This window comes from Gossypium arboreum, chromosome 10 (assembly GCF_025698485.1).
Source record: "Gossypium arboreum isolate Shixiya-1 chromosome 10, ASM2569848v2, whole genome shotgun sequence".
Lineage (NCBI taxonomy): Eukaryota > Viridiplantae > Streptophyta > Magnoliopsida > Malvales > Malvaceae > Gossypium > Gossypium arboreum.
This window is the reverse complement of record NC_069079.1, coordinates 28,876,352-28,897,088: the sequence shown is the minus strand read 5'-3', so window position 1 is coordinate 28,897,088 and position 20,737 is coordinate 28,876,352. Positions and strand designations below refer to the sequence as shown.

Genomic DNA, 20,737 nt, shown 5'->3' with positions numbered 1-20,737 from the left:
TTTGTTAATAGTAAAAACCATATTTCATTTCTCCAGCATAACTTTACAAGTCTTCTGTAAACTAAAAGCATCGCCATCCATTTCACAACCTCATTAGATTATGTTTCAGAGAATGTTAAAACATTAGATGTAACACTTATCGTTTTAAAAATAAAAGCAACATAATTGGATCCATCTAGCATTAAGGGGAATGACACTAAACTTCCTTCTTTCATTAAGTTTACATTGAACTAGACAAACATGATCCAACAACGAAATGATTAGCGTTAGACTCTGATACCAATTGAAAGTGTATTTTGTATGAACTTGTTAGACATACTTATTGTAGGTGTAGTTGTAATAAGTAGTTGTAACAAATAAGAAAACAAAATAAATATGAGCATTAGAAAATGTTTAGGCAACTTTGTAAAACCCTATGTCTGGGATGTCTTACTTAAGATGAATCAACTACTAAATCATAGTACTATCAATGATTTAAACTCAACCAATCACTTGATTATTGCAACCATTTTTTCATGTTTAGTATGAACTCTCTTACTTACTCAACCTTAACTACAGAAATCTTACTAAAGGTGCCAAGAACTTCTTACAATAATGAAATAATAGAATTGCATTAAGTAAAACAAGTCTTATAGTGTGGATTTGACGTTTTCAAATTTGTACTATATGATGGAGGATTGTAATCTCTATTTATATGCTCTACCAACCAGTTGATTATTTTCACCAAGATGATCTTTTAAATATTCAAGATAATGATGGCATTAAGAAATCTTTGTAATTAAGAGATCTTTAACCCAATCTTTTTCCATAAACAATCATATACTAGCCTTTGCTAGTAAAAGATTCTATAATCTAATTTCCAATTACAAATATAATTTTTATATCGTTTGCTACTGAATCTCAACATAAACGATAAAAAAGATAAATATAAGTCAAAATTGTCAACCAAAACACGCTATTACTTATTACATAAGTCGTTGTAGTAGTTTTTATGACAAGGTCTGCAATTCATGTAACAACTGCATTGGCAATAATATTTGAATTGTCAAAATAATTGATATATTTTAATTATGCTTATTATTTTGAATAATGCTATTACACAGAACTAAAATTATATATTTTAAAGTGCAACAAATGTTATGTAACGCCTCGAATTTTGGGCCTAGAAGTTTAGAGATTTGAACATAGGGGTTGTAACGCCCCGTACCCGAGACCGTCGACGGAGTCGAACACGAGGTGTTAACAGATTTAATTCATTACTTAAACAGCTCAAACAATTTATTTTTAAAATTTCCAATTAAACTAGCAATCTGCATCACAGTCGCTTAAAAATTCATATATCGAGTTACGAAACTTGAAATCCAATTTCATCAATATTTCCTGAAAATAGACTCATTTATCTATTTACTAATTTTTTTATAGAATTTTTGGTCAAGCCAATTAGTACAGTTTATTAGTTAAAGTCTCCCTGTTTGAGGTTTGACCGCTCTAACCTCTGTGTATTACTGAATCGAGATATCTCTGCATGCAGAATTTCAATGACTATGAAGTTTGTTTCTCTTAAAACTATACTCAATAAGGAATCTGTACATATAAAGAATTACTTATAATTATATTTTTAAAATTTATGATAAATTTTAAAGTCGTAACAGGGATCCAAATCACTCGCCCTGTTTCACAAAAATTCAAATATCTCATAAAATATAATTCATATACTGTTTTGTTCAATCCATATGAAAATAGACTTATTAAGCTTCAATCTCATAACATATTCATCATTTAATTTCATTTCTACTATTTTTAGTGATTTTTCAAATTTACATCACTACTGCTGTTAGAATCTATTTTATGGTAAATTTTACCTATTTCATGGTTTCCAAGGATTAGCTAGCAATTTGACATACATAACACCAAATATGATCATGATTAGCCATTCCAATGGCTAATCATTACCAAGCATTTCCATACCACTCAATAACCATATCATAAGACCATATATACAAAATGATTATAATGCTATACATGCCATACTCAAAATATACAAGTCATTATGCCAAGGTGGTATACAGATAGTGTGAGCAAACCTCCGACCGTTCCCGATTTTCGAGCTGGCTTGTCAAAACTACAAGGAATGAAAAGGATGGAGTAAGCATAAATGCTTAGTAAGTTCACATGCAAATAGCAAGTAACATAACCATATAAGCAAACATAAAACATCATTTGCATAATCATCTCCAAGACATTCATATCATATTTTCATTTATCATCTTACCATATTATTGTTATATCGATTTTTCAACCCGAGGGTTAAGTACATACTGCTCAAAGTATCCATTTCACAAAGACTCACCAATACGTCCCTTTCATCTCTAGTATTCCTCCATTTGAGTAGAACTTTACCCGTTGAACACATCGGAATATAATTCGGATACATGGAAAGTTTGCACATAAGTGCCACATATGTAGCCAAGCTACCATGTAACCCGCCCATAAGCAAACTCGGACTCAACTCAATGAGCTCGGGCGTTCGCATCCACAAGTGAACTCGGACTCAACTCAACGAGCTCAGATGCCTAGTTACATCTCTCGAACTCGGACTCAACTCAATGAGTTCGGACATTCGCATCCATAAGTGAACTCGGACTCAACTCAACGAGCTCGGATGCCTAGTTACATCTCTCGAACTTGGACTCAACTCAACGAGTTCGGACATTCACATCCATAAGTGAACTCGGACTCAACTTAACGAGTTCGGATGCCCAAATATCCTAGTCACATGTCACTTGTATCCTAATCCATTCCTAAGATTCAACGGGACCTTTTTCCCAATCATGTGTCTCAACCATCTTCTATGGAATACCGATACCGATACTCGGTAGTATTTCACATTTTCCAAGTATATCACACAATTTGACATATTATCAAACAATTATCACGAGTATAATATTTCATAATAATTATCATATCATTTAAATAACATAAAAACATTTAAAATAATAACTATGTTACCAACATTTACATATGAACTTACCTCGTATGCGAAAATGGCTACTTTTACCATTTCGTCCACAACTTGGTATTTTTCCATTTTAGCCCGAATTTCAGTTTTCCTTGCTAATCGAGCTTTGAAGCTTGAAAAACCCTAGCCATGGCTTCTCCTTGCTATATTCGGCCATGAGGTTGAAGATGAGGAAAATTGGCTTTTAATTTTGTATTTTAATTCATTTTACCCCTAAATGACCAAAATGCCCTTACTACTAAACTTTTCAAAAATTCCATCCATGTCCAATTTTTGTCCATAGACTTATAAATTGGTAAAATTGCTATTTAAGACCTCCTAATTAATATTTCAAAACAATTTCATACTAGAAACTTCTAGAATGCAAGTTTTGCAAATTATTCGATTTAGTCCCTAATTTCAATTTAAGCACTTTATGCATAAAATTTCTTCACGAAAATTTCACACAATCATGCAATCATATCATAAACCTTAAAATAATCATAAAATAATTATTTCTATCTCGAATTTTGTGGTCACGAAACCACTATTTCGACTAGGCCCAAAATCAGGATATTACAACTCTCCCCCCTTTAGGGATTTTCGTCCCCAAAAATCTTACCAGAAAAGTGGTCTTCACTTAGATTCCTCAATTTCATATTCGGTGCTGAAGAACTTTCACTCAGGCGGTGCCTCCAATATATCTCATTAATTTCTCATATATTCTGAAAGTTTACGAACTCATCTCTTAATTGTTCTTAAATTTTCAACCCTTCTCTGTTTCCCTTGTCATCTTGACATAAAACCAGATCTCAATTTGGTTAATGGAGACTAGAATTCCAAGAAATTCAACAATCAAAAAGACCTGAAATTCCATGAATCTGATGAGTAGGAATTCATTCAATACCGATATGATTTATAGATCTCGCCAAACATTTAATAATAGGATACATCACATTTTCCTCTTTCCGCCATGGAAATAATTCTGATATGGCCTCAAGAATAATCCTTCTCATTTTCATCCCAATACCAACACTGGCAAGGATAATTTTGATAGATCCCAATGCTCGGCTTTAACCTCTTTAACAACTCAAATTTTATGTAACATCGAATGCTCTAAACTATCACATTACCTCACTGTCTTGAAACACATCACAATTCATACAACAGTACATTACTGAAAGTCAAGAAGTCTTTGCTCAATGTAGACTAGTCTAGTTCAGATGCTTCGGTTACCGATATTCTCATCTATCCGAACTCTATCAACATGTAATAAACTTTTCAGCTTTCACAAGACGAAAACCTTATCATTCGTAGTGACTTTAACTAATATCCAACTCTTTCTAATAAATATACACTTCTTGTTCAGACTATTTACTCTTTTATCTGTACAAAATGAAATTCTATTATCAGACTTGAGAAAAATAATCCTGACATAATTGTCACATGAAATCTCTCAAATAAATAATTCACCATACCGACTGAAACTCGCGCTTTTATCACTTATGCCTTTATTGATGTCAAATCCTTACGTAAATTAGAAAAATCCCAATACTAAAATCACCACATTACCAAGATCAAATTAGAAGTATAGTCATATTTGACATGATTATCACGAATGAAGAACGACTTGAACATGAGTCTTAATTGACAAATTATGGAACAAAGATAACAAGAAAACCGAATAAAGAAATCCAAGATAGAGAAACCCGAATAAAGAAATCCGAATAAAGAGATCCGGGATAAAGAAACCCAAGATATGATACTATGCCGGGAATCGAAAACCAAACTCATAGAGAAAATACTGAGAATACCCGATAATTCTTCAAAGAAAGAAAGTCCAAAAGAAAACATCATTTAATCCCATCGAATCAAATATAACAAGAACAATATATCTTCCCATACATATATATCGATGAAGCATCAAGTAGAAGAAAGCAGAAACATAATATCTTACGTATTCTCTCATCAATTCTTATCGATTGAAATGAAATAGAATATCCGATGAAATAGAGCAATATAAATTATAAACCAGTTAGACTACCAATGCTTTCATCCAACACCAGAATTAGAAAACATTCCCATATAACAAGAATTTCTTCAGAAGATCAATAGCCATAGAAATATTTCGAGAACGGTAAACACATAAAACATCTCAAAAGAGACGCTAAATCATCGATCATAACTATCACACTCAGATAGTTCACATTTCAAATATCATTTCCCAAGTAGTTTCGCCATCAAAATTTCATATTAAACCATTCACTAAAGAAGGCCGATTCGAAAAAATTTCGATTTACACTTTTCTCGACCTTGCACGAGCAATTCGATTTACCAAAGAGAATTCCTTCTCTAATCGGGACAATGCATAATTCCAATAATCTTTATATCAATCCGATACTTTCATCGGCTCGACTTTACTTATCAGCTCATTTTCAATCTCGATCATACTTATAATTATTCTATCACTGAACTCTTTAGGTTCTCAACCGGAAACTTATTCAATACAAATCTCATGAAATTCCATTATAAGTACCACTTCGGTAAGGGAGAGGGGTTGTAGGACCTCTGACTCGACTTTCTTATACGTACACATATGACACAACTTCCATCATCATAGCAACATCATCAAAATCATGTCATTCATTCAGGCAATGCAACATTCATATTGGCTTACACCAATTTTCCTATTGTCCCATTTAGACAATATACTTATGCATACATTCTATGTTTTCTAGATAGCTTTACTTATCCATTCATTTAATTAAATTAATTCATGCTCATGACATCATATAAGGCCAAACAAACATAGATATTTGCATCACAATCACAACTTTCATTTCGTGTATCATCATGTACATATCATTACAATCATATAATTCAGTCCAACAATTGAACATAGATAAGTTCATTTCATTATAATCCTTTATCTCATAAAAATTGTTTATCATTAACATTCATCAACATTCAACGTCCAATCAAGACAAGGACATTTTCATTCGTATCATGATATTATGACCTTTATTCATACCTCTACTACTTTCTATTTATTCCGTTCATCTTATCAAGTAAGCCACATACACTACATCGTATGAGCATTAAGCAAATATGGATATTTATCACAACATGAACTTTCATCTCACATATTATCACATATGTATCATAAACTTTTATTCATACTTTTCTCGAACCGAGACTTATCATAATCATAACTTTACTCAAATACCTTCGCATAACATTGAACATGGTCAGTAGCATTTCGGTTGGAGAGTACCTGCCTAAATAAGACGGTACTTATACGCGTCGGAAGACATCACACTATCACAGATCAGTGGCATGTATAGCTAAACTTTTACACATGCTAAGTTAGTCTGAGAATCGACTAAACCTGCTCTGATACCACCAAATGTAAGGCCCCGTACCCGAGACCATCGCCGGAGTCGAACACGAGGTGTTAACAGACTTAATTCATTACTTAAACAGCTCAAACAATTTATTTTTAAAATTTCCAGTTAAACTAGCAATCTGCGTCACAGTTGCTTAAAAATTCATATATCGAGTTACAAACTTGAAATCCAATTCCGTCAATTTTCCATGAAAATAGACTCACTTATCTATTTACTAATTTTTTTATAGAATTTTTGGTCGAGCTAATTAGTACAGTTTATTAGTTAAAGTCTCCCCTGTTTCAGGGTTCGACTACTCTGACCTCTGTGTATTACGAATCAGATATATCTCTGTACAGAATTTCAATGACTATGAAGTTTGTTTCTCTTAAAACTATACTCAATAAGGAATCTGTACATATAAAGAATGACTTCTAATTATATTTGTACAATTTATGATAAATTTTTAAAGTCAAAACAGGGGATCCAGAAATCACTCTGGCCCTGTTTCACAAAAATTCAAATTTCTCATAAAATATAATTCATATACCTGTTTTGTTCAATCCATATGAAAATAGACTCATTAAGCTTCAATTTCATAACATACTCATCATTTAATTCCATTTCTACTATTTTTAGTGATTTTTCAAATTTACATCACTACTGCTGTTAGAATCTATTTTATGGTAAATTTTACCTATTTCATGGTTTCCATGGATTAGCTAGTAATTTGACATACATAACACCAAATATGATCATGATTAGCCATTCCAATGGCTAATCATTACCAAGAATTTCCATACCACTCAATAACCATATCATAAGACCATATATACAAAATGATTATAATGCTATACATGTCATACTCAAAATATACAAGCCATTATGCCAAGATGGTATCTGAGATAGTGTGAGCGAACCTCCGACCGTTCCCGATTTCCGAGCTGGCTTGTCAAAACTACAAGGAATGAAAAGGATGGAGTAAGCATAAATGCTTAGTAAGTTCACATGCAAATAGCAAGTAACATAACCATATAAGCAAACATAAAACATCATTTGCATAATCATCACCAAGACATTCATATCATATTTTCATTTATCATCTTACCATATTATTGTTATATCGATTTTTCAACCCGAGGGTTAAGTACATACCTGTTCAAAGTATCCATTTCACAACACTTACCAATACGTCCCTTTCATCTCTAGTATTCCTCCATTTGAGTAGAACTTTACCCGTTGAACACATCGAAATATAATTCGGATACATGGAAAGTTTGCACATAAGTGCCACATATGTAGCCAAGCTACCATGTAACCCGCCCATAAGCGAACTCGGACTCAACTCAATGAGCTCGGGCGTTCGCATCCACAAGTGAACTCGGACTCAACTCAACGAGCTCGGATGCCTAGTTACATCTCTCGAACTCGGACTCAACTCAACGAGTTCGGACATTCGCATCCATAAGTGAACTCGGACTCAACTCAACGAGCTCGGATGCCTAGTTACATCTCTCAAACTCGGACTCAACTCTACGAGTTCGGACATTCACATCCATAAGTGAACTCGGACTCAACTCAACGAGTTTGGATGCCCAATTATCCTAGTGACATGTCACTTGTATCCTAATCCATTCCTAAGGTTCAACGGGACCTTTTTCCCAATCATGTGTCCCAACCATCTTCTACAGAATGCAGATACCGATACTCGGTAGTATTTCACATTTTCCAAGTGTATCACACAATTTGACATATTATCAAACTATTATCACGAGTATAATATTTCATAATAATTATCATATCATTTAAATAACATAAAAACATTTAAAATAATAACTATGTTACCAACATTTACATATGAACTTACCTCGTATGCGAAAATGGCTACTTTTACCATTTCGTCCACAACTTGGTATTTTTCCATTTTAGCCCGAATTTCAGTTTTCCTTGCTAATCGAGCTTGGAAGCTTGAAAAACCCTAGCCATGGTTTCTCCTTGCTATATTCGGCCATGGGGTTGAAGATGAGCAAAATTGGCTTTTAATTTTGTATTTTAATTCATTTTACCCTAAATAACCAAAATGCCCTTACTACTAAATTTTCAAAATTCCATCCATGTCCAATTTTGTCCATAGACTTATAAATTGGTAAAATTGCTATTTAAGACCTCCTAATTAATATTTCAAAACAATTTCATACTAGAAACTTCTAGAATGTAAGTTATGCAAATTATTCGATTTAGTCCCTAATTTCAATTTAAGCACTTTATGCATAAAATTTCTTCACGAAATTTTCACACAATCATGCAATCATATCATAGACCTTAAAATAATCATAAAATAATTATTTCTATCTCGGATTTTGTGGTCACGAAACCACTATTCCGACTAGGCCCAAAATCAGGATATTACAGGGGTAGTGAGGAGGCTGCACATAAGTGTTTAGTTGTGCACTTAAGTGACAAGAATAGGCCTACTAGTTTGGTGGTTAAGTGAGAGTTAGCATACTTTGAGGATTCGGGTTCGAGTGGTAGAAGGCGCATTTTTGGATAGTCATTATTTTATTTGTTTTATTTTTTTTGTTTTAGTTAATAAATATTTAGCTATTATATTTTGTAATGGTATATTACTATTTTATTTTTGGTTTGGATGTTCCTCTATTTCTCTTTTTGGTTGTTGTCTCCCTTGCTTTTCTTTTTGGGATTTGTGCTCTTCCTTCGGCTTCTTCGTTGTCAGCTCCAATCACAACATAGGTGTGGGATTCGAATCTGGTTTACCTTTTGTTATTAATTGATATTTCATTTTTTGAAACCCTTTTCTTTGGCTTTTCGTAACTATACATTAACCCCTTTCATTTTTAGGTTTTGAGAAGTTGTAAGAGAAGGGTAAACGCTAGTATCTGAAGTACTCTTGATGTGGTTAAGGTTAGGTACTGCTATGGTGGCTTAAATGGAAGTTTTAGGGATAATTTGGGGTGGTTTTTTGACCGCTCCATCAACCACATGGGCATGTGCCTCGGCACACGGCTGTGTGGATTGAGGAACTAGGGTTCCGGGTCAAATTGGGTGCCATACGACCGTGTGGCCGATTTGGGGATTTTGTCAGAATTCACACGGTTGTGTCCCTTGGAACACAGGCGTGTGGATTTAAGAATTAGGGTTTCAGGGATTTAGAGTCACACGACCTGGCCACATGACCGTATGATTGATTTGGGGATTTAAGGATCCCACACGGGCTTGTGTTTTGGAACACACGGTCGTGTCTGATAGCACACTGGCGTGTGAGACCTCACACGGCCGTGTCTGATGGCACACTGGCGTGTGAGACCCTCACACGGTCATGTTTGCCCTACACTTTAATTTAGCGAATTTGGACAATGTGTTACACGACCTGTTCACACGGCCGTGTCCCTACTTTACACGGTCTTGTGCCTCTATCACACTACCGTGTGCTACCTTTCACACGGGCATTCGGATCCCTACACGGCCTGGTTTGTCCTACATGGCCGGGGCATACGGGCGTGTGGCCCTATTTCGCCAGATCTTGGTTTTAGGGCAAATGTAAGTGCAATTAGGACTTTGTGTGTTTAAACCCTTAGCTAAGCTTTGGTGAGGGTGTTTACGACTATGATTTGAGTTTGGATAATGCGTTACTTGTGATTGGTTGTGTGACATGTTTGATTCCGAACCCGGTTAGCTGGGTGAGTGTGTGTGCAACTAGTTCTATCTAACTGCTTGACTACGTTTCATTGATATGCGAGGTTATTTTGTAATTGATACTGAACTCAAGTAATGAGTGTGTACATTTCTGATTCTAATTAACCGAATATGAGTGACTGTCTCTGATTGACTATCTGGAAATCGGTATTTTGAGTTTTATGCATCTGTCTGCGTACATACATTTGCATGAAATTATTTTGGGTAGGACTTTGAAGGGAAGGAAGATTGACTAAACTGAACTGGCAGCTGATCTGTTAGTTATTAGCCTTAATACCCAGAGGGTCATGGGTGGTCCTAATATCCTGAGGGTCGTGGACAATTTGACTGTACTGCGGACTATACAGAACATACGTCAGCATCGCTGTATATCATTGACTAAATTGGTAGTTTTACTGTAACCTAATGGTATAGTGGTTTACCGCATTGCATTGTCCTGCATGTACGTTAGCTACGCCACGTACCACTATCTGATCTGGCAGTTTATACTGCATGTCTGTACCGCGGTTTACCGCATTACACGGTACAGCTTATTCACTAACTTTGCTGCATAATATAAGTGACTGGCAGTTTATCTGCATACTGTTAGCCCCAATACCCAGAGGGTCGTGGGCAGTCCCAATTCCCTGAGGGTCGAGGACAATCCTGATAGCCATCATTGTTGGGCAACCTGGGATAACATCAGTTGGAGTGTAGGGTTGGATGGGCCTTATGAGATCCTGAGTAGAGCGATTGGTGGGACGAGCTTGAAGCTCTTATGAGAAGTGATTAGGGACGGAGAGGTGTGTTGGCTGGATGGGTGAGTTTCTCTTAACTCAATTGCATTCATATGCATCACATTGACTGTTCGATGGAAATGTCTGATTGATTGTTCGATTGAAAGGCACTTGTGCCTATGAGAATTGTGCAGACTTTGACTGCGACTGTCTGACTAGATAGTTACTATGACTATTGAGGATTACAACTACTGTGCCTGAATGGTACGTGAAACTGTGTGTCTGATTGACCCATATGACTGTAAAGTACATATGGTGTGTGTTTGATTTTGGGTGAATTCGCTCAACTGTCATCTGTCTGTAAGTATGTTCTGCTTTTGAACTACTTCTAGTTCTCTGTTTCTATTTTTGTGGTTTAATTGGTTTGTTCTCACACTGAGCTCGAGTAGCTCACCCCTTCTTTTGTTTTCCTTTTTAGGTACAGTTCAAGATTCTGCTGATGGGCTTAGTACACGAAGGTCTCGAACAGTCTCGGTGAAAGTAGAATACTAGTTTGTGATTTCCAGTTTTTATATTTGGTTTTTGTACTGTAAGATTTTTTAATACTGTGGTACAATTACTGTTTTAAACTTTTATGCGAACATGTTATTCTCTTGTGGACAGAATTTTAAACAATTAAACCGTTTTGATTTGTTTTGAGATAAACATTGTCAGAAATGGAATTTTGAACGACTTGTTTTGTAGAAATCTTCTCACGATCACTTCAGTAATCAATGTAGCATTCCGAATTCGATCCAGACTTCTAAGCCGGGTTTAGGGTGTTACATGTTACGTTAAAAACTACTTCTACAACATATAGAATATAAAACTATCGTATAAAAGATAAAGTCATAAAATCTAAAACATATAAAATTTAAAACTATCGTATAAAAGATAAAGTCATAAAATTCATACTAAGTGAAAGAATATTTATCATAAAGTATAAGTATGTTTTATATTTGGTAAGATTTTAAATTCTATAACAATTTTTTTCTCAACTAAAAGATATATATTATTTTGAGAAAAAAATTAGAATACAACACTTAAGATAACTTCCATACAACACTTGTATAAACAATCGATCACCTCTGTGAAAAATAAAATAAAATAAAATAAATAAAATAAAGAACACACAACATTTACGTGGAAACCCTTTCGGGAAAAAACCACGGGCAGAGGAGAAGAAAATTCACTATGTCGAAAAATTTGACTCAAATACAAGAGGAATAGACTATGTCTATTTATAGGATTGCAAAGCCATATTCTAGTAGGATTGAAACACCTTATCCTAATCAATATAAAATAGATGGAGTTTAATAAGGTTTAAAAACCTTATTCTAAAATAAAATAAAAGAAGTCTAGTTCTATATGGATTTTACTTTTATTTTATTTTCCATCGTATTTTATTTAAATAAGAATTTGGGTCACTTAATTCTAACAGTCTCCACCTTGACACAAATTCTCAATGAACAAGTTCTTCTTCGCGAACTTTCAATAAACAAGTTCTCCACCTCTTCCATAAAACCCCTTAAGGGTTTAACTTCAACAATGAACACCAACCAAGTCTAAGCAATGCTCAAACTTGGTTATAGGAAGTGACTTAGTCATCATATCTGCAGGATTTTCATGAGTACTAATTTTGCTCACAACAATATCACCACGAGCAATAATATCAAGAACAAAATGATACCAAATATCAATGTGTTTTGTTCTCTCATGAAACATTTGATCTTTTGTAAGAAAGATTGCACTCTGACTGTCACAAAATACTGTGCTGATTTGAAGGTCTTCATTGAGTTTACTAAATAGTCCCTTCAACCAAATAGCTTCTTTACAAGCCTTAGTAATCGCCATGTACTCAGCTTCATTGGTAGACAAAGCGACTGTAGTTTGCAAAGTGGCTTTCCAACTAATTGCAGAACCTCCGATTGTAAAGACGTAACCTGTGAGAGATCTTCTTTTATCAAGGTCTCCAGCACCCTATAACTCCATCTTTAGTTCTTCAAAACTGTAAGTAAACATCAGTAGTGCCTCGTAAGTATCTTAAAATCCACTGAACTGCTTTCCAATGTTCTTTATTGGGATTTGCCATATATCTGCTAACTGCACTGACTGCATATGATAAATCTGGACGTGAACAAACCATAGCATACATGAGAGATCCCACTGCACTAGAGTATGGAACATGTGACATGTACTCAATCTCATCATCTGATTGAGGAGACAAGGCCGATGAAAGTCTGAAATGCTGCTAAATGAGTACTAACAGGCTTAGCACTCTGCATATTGAACCTGCAAAGAACTTTCTTAATGTACCCCTTCTGACTTAGGTACAATTTACTTGCTTTTCTATCTCTGAGAATCTCCATACCAAATATCTTCTTTGTGGTCCTAAATCTTTCATCTCAAATTCTTCACTTAGTTGGGCTTTAACCTTTCTTATCTCTCCTTTATCTTTTGCTGCTATACCTGCTGTTCCTGGACAAGTAAATGTTGTTTCTTTTCCATGTCAGCCATTTGCACATATGAATGAGGTGGAATGCTCAATGACGCAGCAAATGGGTCTTGATTGACATTCTGAATTGTTCCATCTCGTACAGGAAGAGCTAAAACCGGTGTTTTCCTAGCCTTGGCAATGCCACACTACTAGCACTCCCCACTTAATCGACCAGAGCTAACATGCTGCCTTAGCATTCCTCGATCATACATGCCATTCAACAATAATGGATCAAGCCCACCACCCAAAGTCGCTTTTTGCCTCGACAAGTTACTAGTCGACTCAACCAAAGCCAATTCCCAATCCGCCTTCCCGGTTCAAGAATTGGGTTTATAGCAGATGTCACTTCAGTGCCCATTTGATGGGAATGCTTCCATGATCCATTACCATTATTTTTTGCAGGACCACTAAACAAAGCCAAAGCAAATTTGTTTCCACGATCATCGGCTATGACAACATCATCCTCAAATTCACTAAACCCTCCCGGGTTCTGCAGTTTGATGAGCTCGGCTCTAATGGTGGCGGTGGTGGAGCATAATTCTCAAAGTGTAGCGCCTTTATTTCATTCATATTTGGTTCAGCTCTTCCTCTTTAGGTGGAGGAGGAAGCTCCTTTCTCTCTGGACTCGTTGGCTTCTTAGTTCTATCCCTCACAAATTCCTCCAATGTCTCCAACAACTTATCTATAATCCTCTGCACCTCAGGATACTCCGATGACTTAGCCACACCGCAGATCTGGTGTTGCGATCCAACAGCGGAATTTCATACTTCAAAGACGCCATTACCGTGATCGAGATGAATAACCTGGAAGCTCTAAAACCAATTTGTGAAAAATAAAATAAAATAAATAAAATAAATAACATACAAATTTTACGTGAAAACCCTTTCGGGAAAAAACCACGGGCAGAGGAGAAGAAAATTCACTATGTTGAAAAATTTGACTCAAATACAAGAGGAATAGACTATGTCTATTTATAGGCTTGCAAAGCCATATTCTAGTAGGATTGAAACACCTTATCCTAATCAATATAAAATAGATGAAGTTTAATAAGGTTTAAAAACCTTATTCTAAAATAAAATAAAAGAAGTCTAGTTCTATATAGATTTTACTTTTATTTTATTTTCCATCGTATTTTATTTAAATAAGAATTTGGGTCACTTAATTCTAACAACCTCAATATAAACTTTTCATATAAAAACAAAAAGACAAGCTAAATGAACAAACTAAAATGCCTTAATAAACAATTGAAAATTATATGTAATAATACATTCACACAACCAACCTAAATCCCTTTACAAATCAACTCCAAAATTAAAAAAAAAAATACACCACTAAGGCATTGATAATACAATAGGTTTCACCACTTATTCATCAAAATTTTGCTTTAACTTAGATCACTTGCAATTGTATCAACCTTATAAAAAGTCATCATTATATTTCTTAACCAAACTTGAGCCCAACTTTCATGACTTCATTATCGACCTTTCAACTTATCATTCTCTTAGTCACCATTAAAATCATATAAGATCAATCAATTTCTAATACTTTCCGCAATTTCTCCTCCTTTTGATTTTTTTTAACCACTATTACTCTTTTTTACTGCTTAAAAGCTTTTAGAACAAGATATAAAGTTGTTCTTCATCATTAATGATAAAAAAACAACCATATATATGGGTGTCTTTCATTAGTAAAGATTGCATTTTCTGTATAATATGTATAAAATTCTCTACCATTATATTATGAATATTGTATTAAGATTTATTAAAATTTTCGTAAATGACTTTTGCAACAATTTAATTATTATGACACGAGATTAAAATGTAACAATTGGATGGATATTTTAAAAGTAATCATATTAACAATCAGAGCCTAAATATCCATGCTAATTGATTATATTATTATATATTATCCTAACATATATACCAAATAATAATCAGTGTCTTCATACACTTCACTAAATTTATCAAAAAAATTTGCAAAATAGAGTTTATCTTCTGTAATCACAACCACAGCTTATGCATGCATTTCTCTCTTCATCACGCTATTGATGCTAACATGCATGGAAATAGATAAAATACCAAAAAAAAAAACTGTGGCTGTTACTATAACAATGAGAGCTTAACACAGTTTTAGAAAAGTATGTTCAAATAGAGAATTATCCATCCTGCCATAGAGAAAACTGCAAAAATGTGAACCCAAAACAGCACAGCAGCTGACTCCTTTCCACAGCCTCTTAAATTAGCAACGGCACCTGTTTAAGCCAACAACATTATAAATAAAACTTTTATATTATAGAACAAAACAGTTTAAATAAAACATTGTTATCTAATCAATTTACAAATTTTAAATTTGATAAAAAAAATTTAAATTGATGTTAAAAAATCAAATATATACTTCTCATTTACTTTAATCAATTAGATAGCTCATATAAAACAACCTTTTATGTAAATATGTCTTATTCTGACAGTTAAATTCTTCATTTTCCAAAAAATTTACTAAAAATAGAGTTATTACCAGAAAGCACAGATGTTGGCATTGAATGCTGAAGAAGAAGAACAAATCGAAACATCTTATCACCAGCAGGAAGAAAACCAAGCTTATCAGCCATCATCACAATACCAAGTCCTGCAGGAGGCACCAAGCATAAACGCCCAAAAATTATAGCAGCAAGTGTTTTTAAACCAATTCTTGAACTTCCTGGTCCGGGTCCTGCAAATGAAACACAAATTCATCAAATTACTTCACATAAGAAATTGCTTCCTATAATTAGAAATCATGTGGCAAAACCGATAGTATAAGAAAAATCCTTCTATGAGACTAACACTGTCCAAAATTTCACATAGGTATATAAGAAAAACAAGAACAAAGATATTTTAACTTGCCCTCAACAAGGTTGCCTCCTAGTGCCAGCAAAATGCATGGAATCATGGCTTCTCTGTTAAGATGAAAAATAATTAACCCGTCATAAACTCAAATACAATTAAAAATAACCAAATACTTATTTTCATTAGAACATCCAAAACATACCCAAGAATAATGCAGCTATCTGTCAAGAAATAAAGTGGAGCATCACTTGTAAATATTAATTTCTTTAGAAACGGCACTGCACCAAGAATCATGGCTAGAATCTGCAGTAAGTACACAATTGCCCAATTTATAAGCAATCAAAAAGGAAAAAAAAGAAGAAAAACACTTATATATATTTTACTCACCAAAATAGACATAAAACTAATTAAAAGCACTTAAACATTTATGGGTACTGAAAAAAGTAAAATCCAATCCATAACTTCAGTTTCTTATATTTTTCTTTTTCCCTTCATCTATCAAAGAGTTTGTGATCAATCCTTAAAACCAGAACAGAAACGAACACACTTAGACATTTCAAGTTCACAACTGAAAACTCACACTCCAACAACAAAAAAGGGCAAGAGCTGATCAATATGTTCAACAAAAATTTACCAGTTGCATTCAGGTAATTAAATTAAACCACGAACGTGCAGTATTTCTTACCCACATTGCATTACCAATCTAAAATTTGAGATTTGACAGTGATTTGGAAGGGAAACTAGCAGTTATTTCGCTAAATGAATTTATAAAAGAAACCAAAATAATGAGTGCAACTTACTGAAGCAATAATAGGAGGTTGAAGAATCTGTTTGAGCTTTAACTTCTCATAAATAAAAACAAGAAAACTTTTAATCTGCACAAAAATCCGAGAAAGTTGAATTATCAGAAAACATTTGTTGTAAAGCAAAATACAGAACAAATTCAAATAAACCTGATCTCACCTTTCCTTTCGTATCTGAATTATCTGAATCCACTGATGCATCCTCTTGCACCAGCAATGGAGCTCGCTCAGGAGAGACATCCTTCTGAGGGATCTTAAGGGGAAGACTTGCATCTTCAAGGTCAAAGGTACCTTCCACGGGAGGAGCTAACATATTAAATACATATGTGTATAGAATGATTGCGCCAACCTGATATATATTATGGTTAAAACTCATTCGTATAGTGTCCATTACTTAAAAGGGACTAAAGGTACCATATTTTTCCCATGAAAAGTAAAATTCCAAATAAACAGTCGAATTGGCATTAAACAAATAAAAGAAAAGTTGTATTTTCTTTCCCGCAAACAGATTTTCATCACAATCAGTGCAGAAAATACACAAAAATCCATATATAAAGTGTTGTGACTAACTTTGGCACATAAGATTAATTGGTTAAAAGCAAACATACCCACTGTCCAAATGAAATATATGCAGTTCCCTGAGTGGTACAAGTGTCTGTGTCCCCAAAAGGATTTGATGTATCTCTACATAAAGCTGCAATCAGAACAAGTGGTACATTCCCAATGTTTCCTGCATCAAGTGTTAAATGATTCATAACATAAAACAAACAGCTCAAAGGTTTAGGCAATAAGACACTTGTAAAGAGAGAGAGAGAGATTGGCAGCATCAACTGTGAATACAGAACGACTGATATTAGTGGCTTACCAATCCCGATTTGTACGATTGAGAACTTGAAGTATGGGTAGGGAGGCCTGACTACGGTTACAACAATGAAACCTATGAGTGAGCCAACCAAAGAGCCGAGAACAACATTCACAGGTATGAACCACCTGCAACCCAATCCAATGGTAAGATATAGCCTAGACTTTTCATGATACAGAGATGCAACAAGAAAGAAAAACAGACTCATGAATCCATACCAATCAAGCATTTTCTGCAGAGTAATAGCTTGTCCCAGTTGAGAGAAGATCAAACACGGAAGCAAAAGAGAAAACACCAACTGGTATCATCAAAGTCCAAAGTTAACCAACAAAAAAAAAAAATCAAATTACCCTTTGATCTAAACAAAGAAAAAAGAAATTACCCCGTTTAAAAGCTTTCGGCCGTTAGCAGGCAAGATATTAACATACTTGGAAGCCATTAAAAAGCCCAGAAAACACATGGTGAACACTTTGGCTATCGGCAGAACTGCAATCTTTATGCTACCTAACAAAGACTCTCCTCCTCCACCTACCGCCGACAGAATCCTCTCCATCTTCTTCTTCTCCGTTATGCTTTGCTCTTGATTCTTAGGACATAAAACAATAATTGGGTGTTATTCCAAATACAGAGTATTGTTTTCACTCGCCTCGCAGTTGCAACGCGACTAAGAAACAAACAACTCTTTTATATGTATCAAATAGATGTAATTGGAATTGGTTTGGGTATTTGATTTTGTTTTGAGTGTAAACTCTCCTTAAATTCCCTTCCCTTTAAGTTCGCAGTTTCCCACCTTCTGGATCTCTTCTGTGTTCTTCGGTTAATTGGATTTAATCTACGTGATGTAGATGTTCTATTTATCATATAAAACTATTCCACTGAGTTTGAGTTTGATGACAACTCAATCAACTTTATTCTAATTAATTTTAAATTTAAAATAATTAATTAATTATTAACCATTAAAATATTCTAAAAAGTAATAAAGCCAAATAATTAATTAGTTCTAACTTTTCTTCCACTAAAGTAATATTTTCAATTCCTGAAACTACCCTATTCCAATTTATACTGAATCCACTTCACACCTTTTTTTCTTAAATTATTCAATAAATTCAATCTTATATATTTTACACACTAAATTAAAAAAAATTAATTATACATTAGCTTAATTAGTATAAGTATTATCATTAATGTAAAATTATATGAATTGAGTTTATTGGAGTACATTACTCTCTTATTTATGAGTTAAAATAAATTATAAATAGATCTAAATATTATATAAAAACAGATATAATCCAAAGAATATTAAAAAAACTTAAAAAACAAACAAACTACTCTTCCAACTTGTTTGAGCCTATCTACCAAAAAAAAAAAAAAAGTACAACTACTATTCAAATAACAACAAAAATAAATTATTGTATTTGATTGTAAAAGACATTTTATCAAATATATTATAGATTATGCATATAAAGTCAACATCAATTGACAGAATATTAAATCTTTAAATCTTAAAATTGGGATTTAAGTTATTTAATTTAAAAATAAAATATAAATTTGTTAAAATACATAAGCATTTTATAATAAAATTTAATTACTTTTTACTTTTTAATGATGAACTTATAACAACAATTTAATTAATTTTTATTCGTTAATAAATAATAATATGGACAACATTAAATTAAATTGTGCTTATTTTCTAATTAAAAAGTTTTAAGCTCTATTTGGTTTCAAAATATATATCTATATTATTTTAGAAAATGGAAAAACACATTTAGTTAATAAACATAAATATTTGTTTTCAATAGTAAAAACATGCAAACATTTTTGACAACTATTCTCCTAATAGAAATATCAAAGTATATTTTTATAAGTCGCATATTTGATATTTAAATTTTTTTTTCGATCAGGCGAATCCATTCAAAGTTGTATTAAAAAATTTCAATTATATATAAAACATATTTAGTGAAAAACATTAAAAGAATTAAAATTCTTTGAATATAATATATTTTACTTATCAGTTTTCATATTTAGGTCAACTTAAATTTATCCTTTTTCTATTTTATCATTCTGGTTAAAATTTTCTATATTCTTTAAATATAATTTTTTTGATCAAATTTCAAAAATTTATATTCATTTTAAAAATAAATAAATTCCTAAATATAACCTATTTTAATTTTATTTTTTACCTTTTATATAAAATTCGGAACATTAATTTATTTATTTTTCATTTCTATCAAATCGGATAAAAATTTATTTTAGATAAAATTTCAAAATTCCTAAATATAATTTAATTTAATTTATTTCTATTTTTCATCTTGGATAGATTTTTAAACTTATCTAAATGATTGAATTTATCTTTTGGTTAAAATTTTAGAAATTCTCCGGATATAAATTGTTTTTCCTATTTTTATCCAAAATAAAATTAAAATTCAGGATGAAATATAATTGAAATTAAAAATTAAAAATGGAGTAGGAATAAGAATTTTTATGGTTTTGTGAGTTATTGTAGGTTAAGCAAATTTAGCACATTTTTCTGAAATTTTGTTTTGAGTTAAATTTAGCAAATTTATGAGTTTGAAGTAAAATTTTATTTGTAATAAAATAGGTTAGCTGTATTTGTATAAATTTAGTTAACTGTATTTGTATAAGTTACTAAAATTACAGTAGATGAATTGTTTAGTTTACCAAATTTATCACTTCCAACTAATTCTAATAAATTTAGTTAATTGGATAAAAATTTGAATTTGGATTTGAATTTTTAAATTCTTTATTTTGATAATAAATATCAAAATATATTTTAGTTTATGTAAATTTAGGTTCAAGAGTTAATTTTGAATTTTAAAATTTGAAATTTAAAAAAAACATGAGAAATTTTTATTTTATCTTCTTTCACAAACCCAAAC

At 32.8% G+C, this 20,737-nt stretch overlaps 1 protein-coding gene across 1 annotated transcript; it reads right to left on the bottom strand.

Annotated features, from left to right (window-relative positions):
* Window positions 1-15,226: 15,226 nt before the first annotated feature.
* LOC108487285 (protein PIN-LIKES 6-like) lies at window positions 15,227-18,748 on the bottom strand. Its single transcript, XM_017791586.2, has 10 exons — window positions 18,223-18,748; window positions 18,059-18,138; window positions 17,844-17,968; window positions 17,587-17,708; window positions 17,139-17,327; window positions 16,976-17,050; window positions 16,378-16,478; window positions 16,233-16,285; window positions 15,865-16,059; window positions 15,227-15,601 (listed from the first exon to the last, which is right to left on the bottom strand). The coding sequence occupies exons 1-10, from the start codon at window positions 18,391-18,393 to the stop codon at window positions 15,480-15,482; spliced, it is 1,233 nt and encodes a 410-aa protein (XP_017647075.1). The 5' UTR covers window positions 18,394-18,748; the 3' UTR covers window positions 15,227-15,479.
* Between the last annotated feature and the right edge of the window lie 1,989 nt (window positions 18,749-20,737).

Bases quoted from the DNA above. Each gene is read 5' to 3' on its own strand.
- LOC108487285 (XM_017791586.2), bottom strand. From the start codon at position 18,393: ATGGAGAGGATTCTGTCGGCGGTAGGTGGAGGAGGAGAGTCTTTGTTA. The intron at 18,139-18,222 runs GTAATTTCTTTT...TGATGATACCAG, and splicing joins GCCGAAAGCTTTTAAACGGG to TTGGTGTTTTCTCTTTTGCT. The intron at 15,602-15,864 runs GTAATAACTCTA...TGGCTTAAACAG, and splicing joins GCCAACATCTGTGCTTTCTG to GTGCCGTTGCTAATTTAAGA.